We start from the raw sequence: 19,602 nt of genomic DNA on the forward strand, positions 1-19,602 counted from the left end.
TTATCACAGAGCTCAATTTTGGAAATTTGCTTCTAAAATCCGTTTTGGTGTAACTCATCAAATCTCAAGATGTCAATGATTTTTCCTTTATAGAGTTGGAATTTAATATCATAATTGGCTTGACCAATTTTGACTTTCTTTTGGATTTCTGATGGATGTTTAATGTTAACATTAATGAGAATTTTGATATTATTACAGTAGAAAAAGGACGCATCGATAGCAATTACTTCCCCAATTACAGAACCTAATGAATAAATAATATCTACATCGCACAGTTCTGGGGGAAGAGAAGTCATGGTAAACCATAAGGGGATCATGCAATCAACCATTTCTATATTAAAATTATGAAACCATTCTATAAATTTAACACAATGACCTTTGAAGAAACATTTAGAAACAGAGATGAACTCTTTTTTAATAAATTCTTCCTCACATTTTAAAAACAAAATATTATCCGAATGATGGAAGATGCTTACCTGGTCTCGACAGTTATCCTTTAACCAGTCTGTTAACAGAGGGATATCTTTAATAGGACCGTTCCAGATGGCAAAAACCCCTTTCTTAAGGCAATCAAACCAGGTTTCGTTGATGGCTTTCATGGCAATACTAATGGGCCTATCTTGGGGTTTAATTGGGGGCGATCCTGAAGATACCTTAGGGTTAGCTTGCTTAGTGGTTTTAGTTAGCCTGCGATGTGGAAGAATGTATGATGGAGGGGAATTAGGATTATAGAAAGGCTCTGCCAACGAGACCATGTCCATTTGAGATATATTCTCCGATTGGGATGATAAAAGAATAAAATGTTACCTGAGACATCTTTTATATAATTTATATTCTAGTCCAATTTTACTTTTACAATATTGTTTTCGATTATTCAGATATATTTTATTATTATTAATGACTCATTCCAATTGAAAAAAACAGTTAATATGATCAAACGATTGAGTATTAGGTTATATAATCATGTATATGGCCCTCCTATAAAATCTCCTCGAAGGAATATCCGACTTCGAGGCCGCTCCCCAACTTGATATGGAGAAAAGACACAGAAAAAACAAAAGAGCTCTGGAAAGATTTCTTTCCCGGTTACCTGGAGAACAGTGCTAAAGTTAACACCGCTTCCTTCGTAGCGAAGTAAACATCATATCCCTTTCAAATCACAGCCACAAGAAAAGCCCTAAATAATTAAGCTCCCAATCCTATGCCAGACACGTGTCCCGGAGGTCGCGGGCTCGAAACTTCGTATGGGCCATGGTTGGAAAGCAACCTTTGACAAATAGAGCCGAAAAGTCATTGTGATGAGGAAGGAAAACGAGGGCTTTTAAAAGCGTGAGGAGTTCAGCGTAGAATGGCTGTGCTTACTTGGGCGCACTTCCGAATCTTCACAGGCTGCTTACTTGGAGGTGCTGTCGGATTCTATGTGAGGCATCACCTTGAACTTCATTATAAGGTAAAGCTTGAATGAATGAATGAAGTTAGGATCGCTTTTGCATTTTTCCTTTTTGGCTTAGTTAGGGTTTTACGATTGTTAGATCGCTTTGCTTTAGCCGATTTGGCAATTCTTTGACTCGATCTTCTGGTTTCCCCTTTGGAGGCGATATTTATAATTTATTTGCTCAACTATTCAATGAGAATAAACCATGTTCTGGCTTTAAAGGTTGGATTTTGACCTTGTAGAATTAGAAATTCTTGATCGACAAGACAACTTGTGAATTGAAAGAAATCAGGCATAAATACAATTCATCAATGGCAAAAAACTATTTACACTTTCAATTCGTCAGTTGAGAAATTGGCATATTTAACATTCTAAAAGTTCTCTTGTTCTTACTATGAGGTCTTAACTGACAGGTTAGACGATGATCTGTATTTATAAAAGTTAGGCACCTCAACTATTGGTACAGTAGGACTTTTCTTTCGCGTTTCGGTGACATAATTTTTTCAAGTCGTTGCATTTTTTGTTTATAATTTAAATGATGAATTGAGTTCAAGTTAGAACCTCGTATGGTGTCTGGTGCTCTGTACGATATTTTTATATGTTGCAATTTAAAACTTCACCGAACATCAGCAGAGTGTGAAAATTGCAAGGGAACAGGGTGACACTGCGAATTTTAGATTGTCGTCGCTGTTGTTTTCCTCATTTTAACTTTAAATCCCTGATTCTCGAGTGGCATCTTTTTCTAAATAGCTCCTGGATTTTTGCTTTTTCTTAATTGTTGCATAGTGGATTAGAGCTATCTAAAATCAAAATGTGATTGTAAATATAGTGATTTCAAATTAATCCGTATTTAAATTTTAAAGTAGGATACATTGTTTCTTACTTTTTCGAATGGAGTTATTCCCAATTTGATTTATACATGTATGCTATATAAACGTGGAAGAAAAACTCACGGAACTTGTCTGTGGAAATGGTGCGCAAGTTACTTGTACAAGAATGTAGTTTGAGTTATTCAGAAAAGCTCGTATACAACCTGCCAAAAATTTGCTGAAAATTGGCTGCGCCTGCATATGCTTTTCAGCTTGAAAAAGTTCTCGTTTCTCATCATTTTGGACTATGGTTTTTTAGTAGCAGTGCTTGAGTTTGCATGATCTTGAAGAATTTCCGTACCTGCATGATTTTAATGTTCAGAAAGTTTGCATATACTTTTCAGCTTGAAAAAGTTCTCGTTTCTCATCATTTTGGACTCTGGTTTTTTAGTAGCAGTGCTCGAGTTTGCATGATCTTGAAGAATTTCCATAGCTGCATGATTTTAATGTTCAGAAAGTTTGTTGTGTCCAAGTGTTTGAAGATTAGCTAATATCAGCTCTTACACAGAATATTTTAGCAAAAATGTTTGAGATTATTTATAAAACAAGTTTATATATTTTAATGTTAAGAAAATTTGTTGCGTTCAAGTGGGTTAAAATGTATGGGTCTGTTGAGTTATTGCCTGAGTCCTCATTTTCCAAAAATGCTTGTATCTCTGTGTCTTCTTTACTATTTAAATAAATGAAATTTTTACATTATCGTAGTCTAGAGAATTTTGCTTAAGCAGTTCTGAAGAACAAGTTGAATGGAATATTACTGATTGCCTTTTAAGTTTTAACACTGGTGGGTGAATGAAGGTAATTCTGGATTATGAAGAGATGTTTCTACATCTTTCTCATAAATTCAGATTTGAATCTGAAATGTTTATTGCTTTGGAAACGATTACACCAAGCCATGTGAAATGAAGATAAATTTTTGGGATTTATTGTTTTGATAACAGTATCTGGTTGCAAAGAAAAATCTGTTATCAGAGTTCATTTTATGGAAATATGGTCATTTTAAAGAGGAGATAAAGCTTCTTTGTAAAGCTGTGATAACTTAAATGCTGAATAATCAACTTCAGAAGATAAATGAAGCATATAATTGATTCAGACATCAATAAGAAAATGGTTTTGAAGGGGTTTTGGGGCAGCTATTAAGAGGATTTTTAATAATTTCACTGTTTTACAAGACAAGTGTACTTTATAATGCGCCTTGATAGAAACTAGTTCTTCAAAAAAATTACTGGTTGGCAGTGCCATGATTATGTTGTGTCCTTTTATTGAATTTGTTAATGTAGTTGATATTTTCTGTGGTCTGTGTTAAGTAGGTGGATTGTTTATTACGTATGGGCTTTTGGACATTTGGCGTCTTTCTGTGTATGTTTTAGTCCTGTTTTTTGGCCTGATTATTCATATCTGCTGCTGGACAGGAAAAGGCGAGAGAACAAATAATCAAACACAACAAAGAACAGCTGATAAGTGAAAAGGATGTGACTGATACATCTGACCTTCTATCCGATTCTTGAAATATTTGAAAGTAATGATACTGCACATGTTTGATCAGCAATCTTGTGCAGTGTCTAATGAACTTATTCAAACATCTGTAGAGGCTTATTGGGAAGCACATAGGAGTTTTTAGTTACTAGTCTAGGAATAGAGGAAGCTAAGGTACATAACAGCTGTGCTAGAGACGGTTTCCATGACAGTAAAATGTTGTTGCATTTTCACGACCCTGCAAAGCTGAAAACAAAAAAGGTACGGATCATGATACAGTATTGTTTGGCCTTTTACATGTTTCATTATGGACGTTTTCAATGTTAAGGTTAATGAAAGGGCCTGCACAGTAATTTATCCTGTTACTATTCTATAGTGAGCTACAGACTCTTAAAATTTGATGTTGTGTTGTTTGTTTGAGTCTTTCACTTTACGGTTTCTCTTTATGAAAATTTTATAAGTGAACAAAATCCAAGGAACAATTACATTGGACTTCCAAAACATTCAGTTACCGTTTCAACATGAATTAGATAGCTTTGTTTGTGGAACAATGTATGTGCATGCTAACATTTTGATTTATAAATACATATAACAAACTTCCTCATTTTTGAAAATTGTTTCATTGATCCTTGGTATATTGTACCTCAAAAATTTAAATGATAAAAAAATCTCTTTATCAGGTTGTGTATGAAGAAACTTACTATGCCCGGGATTCTGGCACTCTAGAACAGCTGAAGGAACTGAGTTCAAGGCGAAGAGCAGTTGAAGAATCTATCAATGGCAGTAGTTCTATCACAGCAGCAATTGCAAGAGAAATGGCAGGTGGAACAACTTCTAGAGTCCAGCAGGTGAGTTTAGATTTTCCTTTTATGTTGCATATTACTTATGTATATGTGTAGTTCCAATCCTGGCTGATCATTTGGGGTTAACTTTGTTTAGGATATTCAAAAGCTGGAACAATATTTGCCTTTGTTGGAAAATTTAGTTACAAGTGTTGAATCGGTTGGAGACAATGATCGCATTCTTCAGTGGACTACAGATCTTAGAATACGTTGGACCAGTGCTTTAAGTGCGTCTTCTCCATTTAATCTTGGGGGTCCCAAATTCTTCCGTTTGGATAACTTACAATTTGAATTTGGAATGACCCTTTCTCTGTATGGTGCTCTCTTGAGGGAAAGGGCTTTAGAATTCCTGTCTTCAGGTTAATTTATTATGCTGCCTTCCTTTTTATTAGATTGTTCTGCCAGCTATAAGGTTTTGATTCTGTGAACACTAAGTTCAAGATAGGTTGACATTTTTAGTTACTTACACTGATTTTAAATTTTATTGTCCTTTTTTTCCTAATGACGGGCAGATTTAGTTGAATCTGCAACTCTTTTTAGAAAGGCATCAGGAGTTTATCAGTACCTTGCTCGAGATGTACTTCCTCCTCTGGAAACCATGCTTCCTCCAGAGAGGCCCCTTGAAGCTACACCCTCAATGGCTTCCATTATGAGTCTTGTTTGTTTGGCAGAGGCTCAGGTAAGGTTCCTGTTAGCAGAGGTTTTTTTGTCCTGTTTTAAAGAAATTGCTGTGATGATTGCTGACTTCCAACTTGAACTTCTTGTAGTGCATGTATGTAAAATTTGTTCTTACTGAGATTATATTCTCTCTTGTACGTTACAGGTCCTTTATCATTTTTTTAATATTGAAGTAATTTGCTGAGTTGTTAATCATGAGGTTAATAGAAGTTCACTCAAAGGTTTGGTGGAAAAACAAGCTTGATAAATAAATTAAGACTCCTAGGTCAGATCATGAAGGAGTGTTTGCCTCCAAATATCTTTTCAAGAATTATGCGAGGAGAGAATGCCATACATAGATAATATATTACCATGTAAATGCAATAATATACATCCTTAATCGAAATTCTTGTAAATCATTGTACAGTGTAGCTCCCAAGCATGAAAGAGAAGAGACCATTTATAAGTGGCTTTTGTGTTTTCAACCATGTTGCTTTTGAATTGATTCTCGAAAAAAGACAAGCAAGGTAGATACAAAGAGTTGAATATATACAGAGAAGCAAGTTAGATACAAAAAGCTGAATATATATTTTTGTTGGCTACTGTAACTAGTCCAAGACATGTGAATGGCTCGATGCATCCCACTAACATTTTTTTTTAAAGTAGAGACGTTGTAGAGGATAAGATGTCATTCTTCTTAGATGATGGTAAATTTATTGGTAGTATTGTATGTGATTGTTATAATAATAGTGTTTGTGTCAAGGCTTAAGGTTGGGAACATTAGAGGGATCAAGTTCAAGTTGGATTTGATGAAGATCAAGGTGATACCTAGACTTGATAGTGGAACAAACTACAAAGAGAAAAGTAGTCTTATATTGTGGTGAAATATGTTCAAGAGGATGACTTATCACAAGCAATAGAAATTCAATCATCTTGAAAAAATTGTGTCCGTTTCATAGATATTTGAATCTAGCACATGATTATGCCAAGGGAAAGCATGAATTGAAAAAGGATGAACTCTAAGCATTGTTTGAGGTTTAAGGATCTTGGAGGATGGGTAAATGTGATAAAATTATGAAAAATGGTGAAATTGGGATGCATCATAAAATCATACGTGGTCTCAAAGGCTTTAACTTTGGCATGGTGGTTGGACCTATTGAAATCAACCCTTGAACCTCAAACAATGCTTATAGTTCATTCTTTTTCAATTCATGCTTTCCCTGGGCATAATCATGTGCTAGATTCAAATATTTATGAAACAGAACTTACACCAAAAGCTCGATCTGTCAGTTAATGTCACAACAGCCAGAGACAAGGATTCACAGGAAGCAGTTAAGCAAATGTCAAAAATCCATCAGTCTATGCTGAACGGTAACTTCACCTAGAGGGGATGGAGGCACCAGCCTTTGAACCTGTAACCCAATGCTTTGATACCACTTGTTGGAATCACTTCTGCCGTTACACCAAAAGCTCGAGGTGTCAATAAATGTCACAACAGCCAGAGACAAGGATCCACGGGAGGCGGTTAAGCACATGTCGCACATCCATCGGTCTATGCTGAACGGTACCTTCACCTAGAGGGGACGAACGCACCAACCTCCCAATGGGACCCTGCAAGCAAAAAAAAGAAATTATTTTGGGGAATGTTGGATTCAAGAGCCTTTTTTCCAATTGATTTCTTTGCTTGTGAACTATATTTATACTTCTAGTTTGTTGAGTCAAACTCTATGCTAAGCTATGCTTCCATGACTAGAGCAGTATTTGTAGATTCGTTTGAGGTACAAGTACATGACTCCACATAGAGATAACAATGTTGGCTTAAGGGTTATAAGCTCCTTTCTCCCATAGTTCATGACTTCTTATTGTGAACTTCGATTTTGATGCCATGGATATCATAATCCAGTAGTTTTATATACCTAAAATACTCGACAATACTTATGGTTTGAAATATTATTTCCCACAATGAAAATCTGCATTTATTCCCATGATTAATGTATACTTGTCTATTTGATCAAAGTATCTTCTATTTGATGAGTTTATTGTGTCTTCAAAGTTCATTTATCGAAGGTTGCATGATTAAATTTTTAAATCCTAAAAATCTTCTTATATTTTATAGTTTTCCCAATTTGTTAGTTTGAGCACCAATTTTGAGTTCGAATATGGATAATTTTTTTAGCTTGCTGAGCTCAGGTCTTGTAACAATACTTTGCATAAGTGGAGAAGTCCTCTTACTGCTGGGGTTATGCACATTAGGAAGTGATAGGGTATGAATAATTCTTTGCGTCCATTGCAAAGACATTGATCTCTTAGCTTTTATTTTGTTTGTTGCTCAGTTTGGATTGAGGATATATCACATGGATTTATGAAGTGCCTTCATCAATGGTGACTTGGCTATGCAGCCACAAGCAATCCAACGTCATGGAAAAGACCATTTTGTTTGCATGTTGATCAAGTGCATAATATGGATGTAAAAGTGTCTTCATCAATTGTGACTTGGCTGGTGAGGTCTACGTGGTGCAGCCTCAAGGAATCCAAGGTCATTGAAAAGATCAACTGGTTTGCATGTTGGACAAATCTCTGTATGGACTAAAGCAAGCTCCTCAAACTTGATATATTCAAATGGGAGCATTATCTTAAATATTCACGATTCAGAAGAAACTATTCCAACCCTAATTGCTACATCAAAGTTAGTGGTGATGACACAGTGATCTTGATAATTTTTATGGTTTTGCCATCAGCAAGAGTAGGTTGATATTATTTTACTTATGAAGGGTCATATTTGTTGATAGTGTTCAGGTCTCTACATCCACTTGAGTGACCCCCTTGAGCTGGGGTATATTGAACTTCATTAACATCTTAGAGATTCAAAATTGAAAAAGTTAATTGTAATCTCTATATTGACATCAGAGTTAGTGATGATCACCCATCTGTTAGGGTTAGAAGACAAATATTTAACACTTACATGCAAATCTAATTAATTAAGCAGAGGAATACAACACACAGAAATAGAACAAGAAGACAGAGAATTTATCGTGGTTCATCTAATCTTGGGCTACATCCACCAGATATCACCGATCTTATTATCCAGTAAATCTAACTGATCACAATCTGCAATCCCTTGCAACTCAATACCGCTGCAAGATGTGACCAAATTCTCATAAAAAAAGCCCTACCCTTGGCCAAAAAAGAATTATGTTGGTTGCAAAAATAAGGTTACAATGTGTCAGCCAAGAAAAAAATAACTACCGATGCCTTTTTAGAATATAATAGTCAGCTGCCCCTGGAACCCGTAAGGGGCACTTGCCCCAAACCTTTGTTGAAAAATCTGCGTGATTTGTGCCAATAGAAGTAGGGAAAAATTAACCTCCGAGTTTGATTAGGCTCCATATAACAACAGCATCGATCCTTAGTATCGTTGTTGATAATTGGCCATCACTGAGAGTAGGTTAATAATAGATATTATTCACTGAGGAAGGCTCATATTTGTTCTTTTTTTGACTTGATACTTAGCCCTGTACATTATAGCTATGCACATTATTATTGAAGCATTGAATTTTGGCAACTTGGTCCTGCTATTTTTATTTTGAAAAAAAGTATGTTAAAGCACTTTTGGAATATTTCTGGATTATAAGATAGTTAATTGTTATTTAAAATTTACACATGCATGAGATCAGATAAAAATCAAGCAATAGTATCCTTGCACCTGGTTAGTGAGACAACATATCATCGTTTGCTGGGCCACTTGCTTTAACTTACTGTCACACAATTGTACTTGTATGTTTTGTAGTCAGCTTTCCTCAACCCATAAATAATTAATAAAGCTGACAAGCTGTACATTAAGTGCTATTGTATGACCTACGGACCGTTTAACTTTGATATTCATTTCCAATATTACTGCAGACTTCATGCTATTCTATTGTATTGATTCTGTTTTGGATGGATCAGTTGAAACTGGAAAATCTGCAAAAATTGATGTCTTTCATCTTAGATTCAGAGTAATTTCTTGGCATAGAAATCAGGGCAATGAGAAAAATGCTACATCTTATTCTGAAGCAGACTATTAGGCCATCAGTGTATGTTGGAAGACGATGTGTTTGTGGAATATACTATTTGATCTTCAACTGATTGAATGACACTGATCTCACTTTCTCTGACAACTAGAGTATAATCAAAATGATGAAAGATCCTATCATTCACAAGCCAAGCATATTGAATTATAGTGCCATTTCATTGCTAGTCGGTTGATAATGAAAAGATGTTTCTTAATGATTGCCCATGAGGGTAACAGGTTGTTGACAAAATGACTAAACCCATTGGCGGAGATAATTTTTTCAAACTTAGAAATGAACTTGTGATATTATTATATAAATTTGACAGCAGTCTTTAGAGTTGATTGATTCTTTTTCCTGGGGCAGTGATCACTTTAACTGTTAGGGCTTTTAGCTAATAGCAAGTATCACCAGATTGTTGTCTCATACTAGTTGGAGTGAAAACATTCTGTACAATGGGAAGGTCTTCAGTTGTTTCCTTCACCCATGAAGGCATCTAAAGGTTTACAGAGGGGAAAATGTTGGTGTTGTCTCTTTCTCTCCGATTTACTGTCATTATTATAGAAATATACTGCAGACATTTTATTTTCACTTTTACAGCAAAACTAGATTATTGACCATTTGCAGTACACTAATAAAGTGTAAAAGGGTAGGATTCTAAAACATTAAGAGTACTAATTCGTAGATGGCAAGTTAAGAGAGTGTATTTAAAACATGTAAGTGAAGTTTTATCGCATTAACCACTTTCTTTAGGTTTTTGTGGCAAATCATAACTTGGAGGATACTTCGTAGCAAAGGACCATGGTCAAACTTAAGTATCACTATTATTGAATTTGAGAACTGAGTTTTTATGGATTTATGCTACTAGTAAATATTAGAGAACAGGAACCCACAATTTGTTACATATTAATTTCTTTATTGGATGATGGGTCTAATTGAAGTTATTTTAATCCAAATGAAACACTTGCAGTGTATATTTTCAAAACTGGTAATTAGCAACTAATTTGTCTTGATTGCTGATGTTCAAACTACCAAAGCTTCATATGTATTTCTAACATCTTTGTAAGTGGATCGAGTATTTAACATAAGCCCGCAAGCGCAGGTTGAGATTTTTCTCTTCTAAAAAAGCTTGTATTTTTAGTGTCAAAACAGTCTTAAAAGCTAATTTACTAGTTTTCTTGGGTGATGTAGAATATTTAACATGGATCTGTTAGTCTAGTTTTCTGAGGCATTGGTCTTGAAATGATGATTGAAATCATAGGTATTCACATTAACTAAACATACTTTTTGCCTGAACTACTCAGGCTGTTACAGTTCAAAAAGCTGAAGCCAAAGCAACTAGTGGAGGGCTCCTTGCAAAGCTACACTATGGTGTTGTACAATTCCTTGAAGAGGCTAGCAGTCTACTAAAGTCAAATGTAGGTGACTGGAATGATGTATCAGACAAATTCAGGGTAGGTATGCATTTGTTCTGATATTAATTTGCCTCCCCCTCCTTCATAGAAAATAATGTATGTTTGCTGTTATAAAGATTTGTATGTTTTGTGTTATGAAGATTTATATTTTATTATCTGTATCAGTTGTGATTGTAAGTCTAGATATGTTGATTAAATTTTTGATTTCGCAGTGGCACTTAATTCCTGTTTTGCTTGAGCAATTTACCCAATGTTTGGAGGCACATGGGCTGTAAAACTAACCTAATCAAGTTCTGATGACATTGGACATGGTAGTATTAAAATAGGCTTTGAAAGATTATTCTTTCAAAATAGTGGCTTCGTAAAAGAGCTGAAAATAAAATCTTAGCCACTGTGGAAATAACTTCATGTATTTATGACTCGCTTATGTTGGGTGTATCCTTTGATACACCCAACATAAGTAAGTCACCAACATAAGCAAGTCATAAATACATGAAGTTAATTCCACAACGGCTAAGATTTTATTTTCAGCTTTGAATGATACAAAGAAGCTCTTTTATGAAGCCATTATTTTGAAAGAATAATCTTTCAAAGCCTATTTGAAAATTCCCATGTAAAATGTCATCAGAACATGATTAGGTTAGTTTTACAGCCCGTGTGCCTCCAAACATTGGGTAAATTGCTCAAGGAAAACAGGAATAAGGTGCCACTGCGAATACAAAAAATTAGTCAACATACCTAGACTTACAATCACAACTGGTACAGATAATAAACCAGTAAACTGCTGACCAGTAGAAAACATGCCCTCACGGCCTTTTTTCCTTCTGCATTGGAGACACATCTGGGACATTCTCAGTACTTTCTGCATCTTATTTTGTTGTGGATTTTTGCTATCTAATTCCATATATTCTACGATCTTGTACATGTCCGCATTTTCAAAAGTATTCTTGCTGATGATATTCTGTCTGGCTTGCAGAGGTTCCTCTCTGGATGTAGTATTCTTCATGAAGCTCGAAGTCAAAGATATATTGCTGGTGACTTGAAAGTATCAGAGCAGATGGGCCTTGCTGTTGGAGTGCTACGTTATGCATTGAGTAATTTTCAGGGCAAGTGGCCTGGTATGTATCACCTTTCTTAAGCATTTTGTGTAATTGTTGCTATTCAGTGTCTTGCAAAATGCTCAATTGTATGCCATTCAGTGTATGTGAATATATTCTCTTTTATTTCAGGTGAAGATTCTTGGAGGCAGACTTATAGACAGGAGCTTGATGCTCTTAGTGAGATGCTCAGAAAGTGTGAGCATGAAAATGATTTTATATGGCATGATAAATTGCCTTGTTTGGATGAACTGCCCAATTTAGAGGGAAAGAAAATTGCAGCGCCAATTGCATATAAACCAGTCGGGTTAGACAGAGAATTTGTTTTTGTGGTGTGATTTCACAATATATTGAAATCATTCTTTGTTATCCCTATCAAAATGCAATAAATTGTCTTGATTTTACTTTTCCAATGCATAACAGCTTGCATATGAATCAACAAAGCATTGCTTTGACAAGCCGTGGGAGAGAAGATATAAGATGTTTCATTTGAATCGATCCAGAATAACATGTAAAAATGCTCCTCTGGGCCTTGAAAATTTATCTAGGGTGGCTAGATGCAAGTGTTGGAAGAAATCTATAAGAAAGTCTTTTTTAGGCAGAAATTAGTTTTGTAACCTGAAGAACTAAATATAAATATATATGTAATTTACAATTCCTGATGAGATGATTTTGAGAGATTGTTCCAATATTAAAGCAAAATGGTTTCTTTCCCAATATGCAGAAGTCAAATTTTTCCTGCTTTTCCTAGAATAAATTGCAAACATAAAAGTATTTTACCATTCAGCACAGTTTTTAGAAGTCTTGTTCACGATTTATAAAGTGGGTAGCAATGTTTTATGGAAATTGTTCCATGGAGGATGAATGCAGTCAGGGATTAAACAATTTTCCTCCCTTAACATGTAAAAATGCTCCTCTGGGCCTTGAAAATTTATCTAGGGTGGCTCGATGCAAGTATTGGAAGAAATCTATAAGAAAGTCTTTTTTAGGCAGAAATTAGTTTTGTAACCTGAAGAACTAAATATAAATATATATGTAATTTACAATTCCTGATGAGATGATTTTGAGAGATTGTTCCAATGTTAAAGCAAAATGGTTCTTGTCCCAATATGCAGAAGTCAATTTTTTCCTGTGGCATTTTTCCTAGAATAAATTGCAAACATAAAAGTATTTTACCATTCAGCACAGTTTTTAGAAGTCTTGTTCATGATTTATAAAGTGGGTAGCAATCTTTTATTGAAATTGTTCCATGGAGGATGAATGCAGTCGGGGATTGGGATTAAACAATTTTCCTCCTTTTTATAAATTAAATTATATATGTGATGGTTGTACACTTATTTGTTTGAGGAGAGATTTTTTAAAGCTTTTTGGGGTTGAGGTTCCCCATTTTATTAGGCACCTGGAGAATAGAGTCATCTACAAAAGAACCTAGCAGAAATGAAAAGTATTGTGGAATTTTTTACAGATTGCTCAGCAGCTGGTCCTTGGTGCTCAACCTGATCAACATGTAGCTATGGATGGGGCTGTAAAATTTTGCTTTGTTTTGTTAGCCCCATTAAGCAATCTGAACTCATCAGCTTATTGAACACTGAAATTGAGAGCAACATTTAGAAAAAAAAATTGAGAGCAACATTTAGGAAAAAAAGTGAAGTGTCATTTTTTATGGAGCAATTACTTCCTACTTATTTAAGTGGAATTGAGAATGGTTCGTATACAGTTGGAATTGTGACTTTAGATTGCCTCCACGGCCTTAAATATTAAAAGTATTAAAATGAGAGCGTAGATGGCTGCATTTTTGGTGAAATAATTTTGCTCCAGCAATGGATCACCTGATTGGCCATGTGTTAGAGATTTATACTTTTATGGTAGAGATCATCCTAAATTTGACCAACACAACAACCAAAATTGAGATCAATTTATAACAGGCCAAGGTCAGAAATTGAATATCACAAATTCCAATAACTGATACGATGTTGATCACTAACGAAATAAGGATTGTCAGAATCATTGCCTGAATTCAAATTAAAATGTAATTCTGATCCCTGTATGTTTTTCACTATTTAAGATTTCTAGAAGCTAAAAATTTCATATTCTAATCCCTGCGTCTTTTGCTCTATTTGAGATGTCTAGAAGTTTAACATTTTTAACAGGACTCCACTTGGAGTACCTGCAGTGAAATTGATACAGTTCTTTTCTTAAATATTTACTTTTGAATTGTAGTTGGCTCTTATTGAGTGATAAGAATATCATCCTTGAGCGATTGGATGATCTTCCACTAAGGTATTACCTCTCACTACATTCTCAATTTGGATTATGATTCAAATCTGATGACTAACAAGTGATCTTAGTCATGAGAGGAAAATAAGAGGAAAATGCGTAAGGAAAGGAATGCCTTTTCAAAATCTCCATCTTCTAACAGGGGCACAATTGTATTCGGTACACATACTTTTCCTTACTTTCCCCCCCTCCCTGCACTTTGAACAGGAATCAAAATGATGTATAGCCACTATCCTAATAGTAGCACATTGTAAATAAGTATGCTTCAATAATAATAATAAATAGCACTTGCACCTTACGAGGTTCAAAGGAAAAGTTCATAGGATATTGACAGTAAATTTCAAATTTAAGAGTTATAGATGAAAGTGTAAATCATTTTAATTAGAAATATGAATTACTAAAACATACTTGTTATTTGTTTTCCCTTTTGATATTAAAAATTTGAATGATTTGAGAGTTATATTTGTTTTCTCTTTTGATATTAAAAATTGGAATGATTTGAGAGGTATAGATGGAATTGTAAAACTGTTAGTGCACTCAAGAACTACATAGTTGAATCCTTTAGAGCAATCTTACAATAAATTTTTTTATTTGTTTTCTCTTTTGATATTAAAAATAGGAATGACTTGAAAATACATGATATAAAATTTCACAAACCATTTGTCCATATAATTTATAATTTTACTAATTAAAATGTTTAGATCGTAAAGAATGTGAATGATAAATTTTCATTTGAACATAAAGGCTAAACAATATAAACTAATATAATCATATTTATTACCCTACTATGAGTATTTAAACACTCATCTACAATTTTCATTCACAAAAAAAATGCAAAACTTAGTTCTAATATTACCTTCATAAAAACAACATTTGATGGCTATTAGAACTAAATTTAAACCTAAAGCATAGAGCCTAATCACCTAATCACCCAAGCCTAATCACCTCCTAATCATTTGCACAACTTTAAACATAAGGATTGAGAAATCCTAACCCAAACCTAAGTCCCCTCATGTCACATCTCTTACACCCCCACCTAAAATGCATTAATGTCAACATTGTTAGAAAGGCTTGGGTTGTTGTTGCACCAAAAGATCGACTTATCAATGTCTAATACATCCAATATTCTTATAGAATTACAGGAGGTGATTGAGCCATGCCAACGAACCCCGTGAGGGATACTCAACCACTGCCAACAATCTCTCTCTCAACGTCTCTCGCTGTAGCCTGCGAGATTCAAACCTGTGACCAAACTCTGATACCAATTGTTAGAAAGGCTTGGTTTATCGCTCCACCAAGAGATCGACCTGTCAATGCTCGATACAACCAATAGTCTTATAGAACCATAGGAGGTGATTAAGCCATGTCATGAACCCTATAAGAGATGCTAACCCACTTCCAACAAACCTTAAATACCCTTTACAGATCTCTTACATTGTAATCCCCCTCATTACTACTTTGCCCCCTCACAATCCACAAAATGGTCACATGTATTTTGTGACACTTGTCATAAGGCTATTCCTTGTGAGAAAGCACAATCCATGCACTTCCCTATCTTGCATCCTAGCCTCTCCTCACAATCTCCCCATCTTGCATCTTGACCATCCATTCCCTCATCCATTTGCCTATAAATTAAACCCTCTACCCTTCACAAATAGTCCAACCTTTTGAGTAAATTTATAATGTTAGTTTGGGAGCCAAAAGCTATCAAAGTACCATTACCAAGCCCAAATCTCCACTCATTCTACACTTATTTTTCATCTTCATCCTGCATTGAATCTTTGAAGCTTTGGAAGTCACTTTGAGCACACATATCTCATCAATTGACCACATCTATAACATCAAAGGAGTTTTGTATTTTGCATCGTGCTATTTTATTTTATTTTTCATGGTCTTCTCTTAAGTATTTTAATCTATTTGTTTTGTTGAATGCTTACTAGTTTAGTATTCTCTAATACTATATTTTAGGTAAGACATTTTGACACGCTTGGTGGAACCCCATAATAAGGTCATTTTACTATCCATTGATGTTTTTTTTTGCTTCAATAACAATTAATCTAATGTTTTGTGTTGTTTGAGGTGTTTTGCAAGTTTTTTTTTTTTTTTTTTGGCTTTTTGTAGGTTAAAGGCACAAGAAGAGGCTAGGGCATTACTGTTACTTAGTTAATTTTTGTACAACACCTTTAAAAAACATGTTCAGGAACATGAACCCATGAAGGTGCTATTGACAAACACATCTACGTGAACGCAAGCCTGTAATCACATGTATTTAGTGGTGAAATGAAAGCGCTTTGATAGGATGTAGGACCCCACTTCACTCCACTAAAACACTCAAATGTATGTGTAGAGAAAGGGAGAATATCCAAACATGATTCCTTCTAGAATCCAAATTAGATTAGGAAGGCCCAAATGAAGGAAGGGATGCCAATATTGAATTTGAATTTGTGAAAAGGAACGTGATACAAGGAAATACTCTATTTATCTCGTGTGATAATGTGTATGCAAATTGAACTAATTGATTAAGTAATTTAAATCTAGATGTTAAGTGTATACAACTAGCCCAATTAAGATATATAATTATGCCATAATTATGAGTGGAAATGAAAGATAGAAGACTAACCTTGAAATATGTAGAGAAAATTGTGTTTTTGCCTTAAAAGGTGAAGTTCCACACTTACATTTGAAAATCAGCCTAAAGATCCCTAAACAAAATGAAAAACCTAGAAATTGATTTTTTAACCAAGAAGCAAAGAATAGGTTGACTTGCTGGAAATCATTCTGGAATGATTCCCACAATTTCACTATCTTCCCAGGCCACTGTAACAAGGTTGACCCAGATTCGCCAGAAAGCTTCCAAGGAGTTATTTACAGATATGCAATCACAATTTAGCTATCCTGCTCGTGTACACATAAAATTGAGGTTTTTGTTTTTGGATGGATGAGGGCTAGCCTTTGTCAAGCCCTAGATTGAGGAATCAATCTTGAATTGAAATGTAATTAATAAAGGAAATGCCAACATGTAGTAAGATTGAATAATATCAAATGAAAGATACAATTATCTTCATGGATGCAATTTAATCGGATATGTGATCAAGTATGTGAATATAATAATGTTGACTTAAATAAACCAAAAGGAAACCAAAGAAGCTAAAACCTCATAAATAGGAATGTATGTGACATGTCATGGATGAATGATAAAAAAAAACTTGAATGGATTGGAATGCTAGATCTCCTTCTTTGAAGCAAAACCCCACTACCACCTTGATGCAAAGAGGAAATGCTTGACCTTGATGAATGCTTGAAGATGCTTGCTTGCTTGAATGCCTTGGATGCTTGATCACAAGAGTGTGGATGATTGTTTGATTGATTATGGAAGTGTTTGGGAAAATGAAGATACCAAGCCTCCTTATACACTAGTTTTTGGTAGGAAAACAATATAGGTCGATTGGGAAATCTGAAATTAATATTTAAAACCTTGAGGCATTTTAGGTATCGCGGCTCACAATCATCGAGGAAGAGGTTGACCTGGGCTGACCTCTTCTGGAACAGGTCAACCTCTTCCAGAATAGGTCAATATTTTATTGAGGAAGGAAAGAGGAGAGGCCTCTAGAAGTCTTAGAGGAAGCACATATGAAATTTGGAAATACAGAGCTTGGCAAAAGATATGACCAAAAAAGTGGTAATACAACACTTAGAGGACCATATTGGAAGGTGAGAGATGATATAGAAGGGTGAAATGGATTGATGAGGAAAAAGAGAAACCAAAAGCACACTAAGGAGGGCTAAAAGATAAAATGTGTCCATTTTAAGCTGATATAGTGGGTACGTTGTTAGAAACATTAAAACATAATAAAATATTGACCTCTTTCTCTCTCCATCTTTTTGACTTTTGAAAACGACTATACTTTCTTTAATACTTTCAAGGTTTCTTCTCTCTTTATGACTTCGTCCATAGTCATTATCTTCTATATACATAGTATTCCATGTAGTTCATCAATTGTTAATGTGTTTAGACCTTTAGTGTCTTCAAATAAAATAACTTTTGTCTCAACCCTTGGAGGAAGGGATCTACGTACCTATTTCACTATTATTGAATCTTTCATATCTCAAAAGATTTTTCCATCCATGTTTATTATCTTATGTGTACATAGTTCGTCAATTGTTGATGTGTTTGGAGCTTTAGCAATTTCAAATAAAAGAACTTTTGACTCAAACCTTGGAGGAAGGGATATGTCTACCTTGTTCACTATTATGGAACCTTTCACATCTCAAAAAACCATCAAATTATATTAACAATTTCTTCTTCATGAAGTAGGTATTAAAAAATATTTATTCTTCCTTTATCTTCCAAATCTAAAACTATCCTCTAGGAGCTAAGTTTACATATAAACGTTCTTAAACATGTCACCACCTTCATAATTGTTATGACCCTTATCCCAAATATCTTTTGTGGTCCTACAATTCATTATCATAAGAACTTAGAATTTCATAGACCCTACTAAATAAACTTATTAATTCTTGCATCATATGATATTGTGAGCCCTATCTTTGTTTCTATATCAAGGAAATGCTTATATGGTAGTAGTATATACAATTATATGGAAAATGGAGGAATCTTCCCTAAATCAAATAACAATCAAAACAAAATATAATTATTTTGCATGTATCAAATAATTAAGATCACAGATAATTGTATCGACCCAAAACCACCTCTAAAGTATGTGTTACTATTATCCATGCTTGATCGAGAGATTAAACTTCCCAACAAGGACAATTTAAAATATTTTGATAGTTTAACTTATCTACAAGCTTACACCAAAAACTTGACATAATTTAACAATAGTTTAGAAACACCGCAAAAAAAAATAGTAAATAAATGGCACTTGGTTCCCGAATGGTGTTGTCAAGTTGCAGACCCTCACCCTTTCCCCCTTTTTGATTTAGCTCTTAGTGTCTCTTTGAATAAGTATATCTTCCCTTGCAATCATTGCCTACATAGTTGTGGTTCTACCAACCTAATTCTAACCATTATCTCTTCTAATTGTGCCTCTACTTCCATCAATTCCAAAAATAGCTTTAAAGCCTCCCATATTCAACTTTCCTCCTCTTTTAGTAGCTCTTTAAATATTCCATTTCATCCGCAAATGAAGGGGATGTAACCATTGCCACCCTCAATTTTCAAATTCTTTATGCCCTCATTAATAATCATCCCTTTACTAGGGACTACCCAATCAAGAAGAAATTACATTCCCACCAACTCTATGGGCACAATCGCCTTTATAACTCATTTTGCAATTGCTTGTATTCCCCTTACTCCAAGCACCATGCCATAATCATAGAGTAAACGTCTATGTTGTTGTGATGTTGATTCCTTAATTGATAAAAAAAGCACACCTAAAATCAATTGCACATAATTTACTAATCTCTCATCTTTATAAACAAACATGTCTTCCAACCTTTTTAAGAAAGAGAGCCAAAGAGTAGA

General features: G+C 34.6%; 2 protein-coding genes across 2 annotated transcripts; both read left to right on the plus strand.

Annotated features, from left to right (window-relative positions):
- Window positions 1-1,304: 1,304 nt before the first annotated feature.
- On the plus strand, window positions 1,305-3,944 carry LOC149579901 (ATP-dependent helicase/nuclease subunit). Its single transcript, XM_089787823.1, has 2 exons — window positions 1,305-1,450; window positions 3,717-3,944. Exons 1-2 carry the CDS (start codon window positions 1,349-1,351, stop codon window positions 3,810-3,812), a joined length of 198 nt encoding a protein of 65 aa, XP_089643949.1. The 5' UTR covers window positions 1,305-1,348; the 3' UTR covers window positions 3,813-3,944.
- Window positions 3,717-12,505, plus strand: LOC149579902 (Endosomal targeting BRO1-like domain-containing protein). Its single transcript, XM_089787811.1, has 7 exons — window positions 3,717-4,041; window positions 4,461-4,628; window positions 4,720-4,981; window positions 5,135-5,301; window positions 10,633-10,782; window positions 11,720-11,861; window positions 11,973-12,505. The coding sequence occupies exons 1-7, from the start codon at window positions 3,997-3,999 to the stop codon at window positions 12,176-12,178; spliced, it is 1,140 nt and encodes a 379-aa protein (XP_089643937.1). The 5' UTR covers window positions 3,717-3,996; the 3' UTR covers window positions 12,179-12,505.
- The last annotated feature ends 7,097 nt before the right edge of the window (window positions 12,506-19,602 follow it).

This window comes from Cupressus sempervirens, chromosome 1 (assembly GCF_028749045.1).
Source record: "Cupressus sempervirens isolate cs-2001-9-10 chromosome 1, ASM2874904v1, whole genome shotgun sequence".
In the NCBI taxonomy this organism is placed as follows: domain Eukaryota; kingdom Viridiplantae; phylum Streptophyta; class Pinopsida; order Cupressales; family Cupressaceae; genus Cupressus; species Cupressus sempervirens.